General features: G+C 37.3%; 1 protein-coding gene across 1 annotated transcript; it reads left to right on the top strand.

Moving 5' to 3' along the window:
* Positions 1-399: 399 nt before the first annotated feature.
* IL6 (interleukin 6) lies at positions 400-3,829 on the top strand. The gene is made up of 5 exons (XM_077809348.1): positions 400-418; positions 539-726; positions 1,441-1,554; positions 1,728-1,874; positions 3,628-3,829. Exons 1-5 carry the CDS (start codon positions 400-402, stop codon positions 3,817-3,819), a joined length of 660 nt encoding a protein of 219 aa, XP_077665474.1. The 3' UTR covers positions 3,820-3,829.
* The last annotated feature ends 398 nt before the right edge of the window (positions 3,830-4,227 follow it).

Raw genomic sequence — 4,227 nt, 5'->3', positions numbered from 1 at the left:
ACCCTTGGTTTAATGCCAAGTAAGAAGGGGTGAAATGAGTATCCAGAGCAAGTGATGGAAGCCTGCTGCTTGAGTCATTTACTGTAGTCCAGAACACATTGCAGGGGCGTTTCTGTCTTATTACTATTTTTCCATCCTTAATTCATTATTATAATGAGCTCAGTTTCCTGAAGTGTTTCACAATAGTATCCTATACCTCCCCTTCATTAGAAGCCCAATAACAGTTTTCATTACAACAAAAGACAAAAAAGTTTTTTTCTAATACTGGATTTTCCCAGTGACCAGTAGCAATGAATATAAATATGCCCAAGATCAGGGATTCCTGCATCTCATTCTGCTCTCCAGCCCTCTGGCCAGCAACTATTTTGAAAGAGCAAAGGGGGGAAAAAAGAGAAGGAAATGAATTATCTTCGGGGATGTAAGTAACACAGATGCTCAGCAGCAGAGTGAACTAGTCTCTCCCACTGTCTTTTTGACAGTGTGTGTAACTTAATTGGCAGGATTTCACTCCACTCCCTTGTCTATTTCCTCTTCTCAGACTCTCTCTTGGCAGCGGCAGCCCTGACATTGCTCGTCGGAACCAAAGCTGTCCCCCTCCCAGATTCCTCCGGGGAAGAGGAACTTGTTGATGATCCCTTGGACTTGCTTGCCAGAAGCCCCTTGCTGCCTGATTGTGAATCCCTGGCATGGCTGCTGCACAGCAAAGCGGCCAAGCTGAAGGACGAGGTGGGTAATACACGGAGGCAGCTGGGACTGGGATCCCAACCTGAGTTAGTCAGTTCTTTGCTGCACTTGGCAGGTTTTAACAGGAAAGGGGACTATCTGGTGTTTTATGCCTCTCCTTCCCTCCAGCTGTTTTATCTGGGATATTGTTGTCATTTGTCTTGAGCTTGGCCATGGAATTGGCCACCTCTCTGTCTGATTGGGCTGCAGGGTGGCTTATGCTGGTTTCCCATGGGCAAGGCCTAAGAGAGCATGGAAGTGAATTCCTTTTAGTCCTGAAAAGCTCATGGGCCACGAAGATATTTGTCAAAAGTGGAGTGAGTGTAGGCAGGCACAATGCACAGCCACCCAGAGCATTTTTATTTACAGGACATGCAGTCTCCTGACCTTCTACAGGAGCAAATATTTGAGACATACATCTTAGAAAACATACCAATCTGCATTAGTGTAACCATGCTGTGTATCAGATAGACTAGTGCAAATTGTTTCTGATGGGAGATTATGAAAAGCATAGAAAATGTAACAGTGATTTCTAATTAGTTAGGACAACATATTTGACTATTCTGCTAAATAATTTTAAAAGCTGATTAAAAAAACATTTTTGTGGAGATTTCAGTAATACACAAGGCCTTTCTACTGACATAGTTATACAGTGCCTTTTGCCTGGGAAATGGTAATGTGATAAAGGTGTAATAAAATCTCTGTATCTACTCCCAGATGTGTGAGAAGTTTACTGTGTGTGACAGCAGTATGGAGATGCTTGCCCAAAACAATCTGAACCTCCCCAAGATCACAGAGAAAGATGGATGTCTACTCTCTGGATTCAATGAGGCAAGGAATCAATAACTTTTATAATAAATTAATAACCCCATACATAGGGCCTTATCTGAAGCTCACTGAAGCACTGTATAAACATTAGCTAGTTAACTGATACATAGAAACAATATTTTCATCAAATAATGTTTTCTGCAATAAGTAATTTCCTTACCCTTCTCTCATTTTAGGAAAAATGCTTGAGAGGAATCTCCAGTGGACTTTTTACATTTCAGACATACCTGGAATATGTACGAGAAACATTTATTAGTGAAAAGCAAAAAGTGGAATCCATATGTTATGGTACAAAGCATCTGGCAAATACTGTGAGGCAGATGGTGAGTTATTTTTATGTTTACCCATACATAATTGTTTTGAGTTTGATTTGAAAAGGAGACAGAAATATTATGCTCTGAAAAATACGTAGACACTGATAGTGATCCCATTGGTTACAATGGAAGCAGGCTGGCTCCACAAATCCATGCTCTCAATATTTATCAGAAAGGATATCAATGGTAAATTACAGATTTTACAAATATTTTCTGACAATTAGATTGTTCTTTCTACAGCTTATTGTTATCTCTAATTTGCACACCAGCTCTAGCAAGTAAATGTGCCACATTATTTTGCAAATGACACAAAAAAGTAGATGCTGGATTGGTGACAAAGAGAAATCTGCTTTCTGTTAATTTTTTCCTAGTAGTTGTAGAATTAGGACTCAATCCTGCAGTCTCTTCATGCCCAAAACTCCCACTGAAGTAAAAAACAAATACTCTTAAAGTGACCCAGAGAAAGATTAGAGAATACCTTTAACAAACAATATAAATATTTAAAATCTCATAAAAGCAAGCTTTCATGCAGGATCGTATGATATGATTAAAAATTTTCAGTTTAAAATCAAATGTACAAGTTATAGAATTACTGATAAACACAACCTATAGCTTAATGACTTGGCTGAATAACAAGTGCCACCTACAGAGAAACACTTGCTTTTTGCATCACATTTGATAACACCGTAACATTTTACAAAAGCCTGAATATTTGTGGACTCAGAAAATTAAATGCTATTCAGTTCTAATAGCTGTTCTGGATGTTTTGCAATACCTTGAAAGGACACATTAGCTGTGCTTGTATGTCTTGCGATACTTTGAAATGTAACTCTTTAAAATTCACTCCATTCCTGCAATTCTTACTTGCACTAATAGCTCTTCATGTGAATAGATTCTTTGTAGTCAGTGGAGCTACTGGATGAATAAGAACCACTTAAGTGAGTGAGTGTTGCAGGATCAAGAATTATGGAAACTATAGGCCATTATTTCCTACAAGCTATTTTTTAATGCCTTGAAAAGCCATTTGTATATAAAATAAATGTTGTATAGTATTTATTTTCATCGTTTTTAGATGAATGGGAGCTGAACTTTTTCCACACAGTGATAACCTAGAATAATAGTCCTGTTATGGAAAGATAATGGACCATTGATTTCACCTGTATATCTTGAAAACATTGATTTATGGCAATTGTTTGTGTTGCTCTATAGCTGGATGAACTCAGTGAGACTTTAGCCTTCATGAAAGTGAGAAACTGATTGAACTGGCTGGAACTAAACATAATGCCTAACAAAAAGGTCACAAGTAAAACCTGTACCTGTGGGAACGATGAGAGATCCTGGGGAGTAGAAATAGAGTCTGCCTTCCCAATTAGGAAGTGGGGCCTGGACCACCCATACAGCCAAACTGCCCTAGCTGCTACTGAGTTTGGGGATGACTTTGGGACATAGCCTATTGCTCACCTGTTGTTAGTTTGTGGTCAAGTAGATTCATAGAACCATTGCCAGGTCAGATTCCGAAAAAGATTCCCTAGCACAAGTAGTACAGGCTACAAATGAAACTCAAGTACCATAGATTACAGTGGGGATAAATAAGGTTATATAGCCCCATCAGACTATCTGCTGACCCAGTAGTACAGCAAAGAAAAGCATGTGCTTTCTTGTAAGCATCTTTTACATTTTTCACACGCATAAAGGCAGATCCTGTCCATCAAGAGCATTTTATAGTATTGTAACCAATGTATTTTTATTTTCTTTTTCATAGGTGAAAAATCCTGATGCAGTGATCATGCCAGACCCAGCTACCCAGAGCACACTTTTTGCAAAACTGAAGTCAAATAAAAAATGGATAGAGAAAATCAGCACCCATCTCATCCTCCGAGACTTTACTTCATTCATGGAGAAAACTGTGAGGGCTGTTCGATATCTGAAAAACACCAGGAATCTCAGTGTTTGAATGTTTTAATTCAGGCACATTTCTTCATCACAAAATCTGTCATGTGGCAGATGATGGTGTTGTTCTATTTTAAGAACCAGAAGTAATCAGAATAGTTTATATTTTATTAAGATTTCTTTTTACAAGTATATTTATTGTTTTTTAAAATATTTATTTTTTTTAAAAATATTGCCTATTTATTTTTCCAGGATTTAGAGATAATTTAAACAGAGCCTAGTTTATTTCAATATTTACTTCCACTATCAGTATTTATTACCACTATTTACAATACAAACTGATTTCACTTAATATTCAAGAAAAAAAATTCATTTGAGACGGTTGTATGTAGAATGAAAACACAGACTAATTTATGCTTTGAAAATGTGTGAGAGAGTATTTAACTTCTATTTATATTTAAAGAAAAATAAA

The sequence above is a fragment of the Eretmochelys imbricata genome, chromosome 2, assembly GCF_965152235.1.
Source record: "Eretmochelys imbricata isolate rEreImb1 chromosome 2, rEreImb1.hap1, whole genome shotgun sequence".
Lineage (NCBI taxonomy): Eukaryota > Metazoa > Chordata > Testudines > Cheloniidae > Eretmochelys > Eretmochelys imbricata.
Note: the sequence above shows the minus strand (reverse complement) of the source record. Positions and strands in the feature narration are given on the sequence as shown.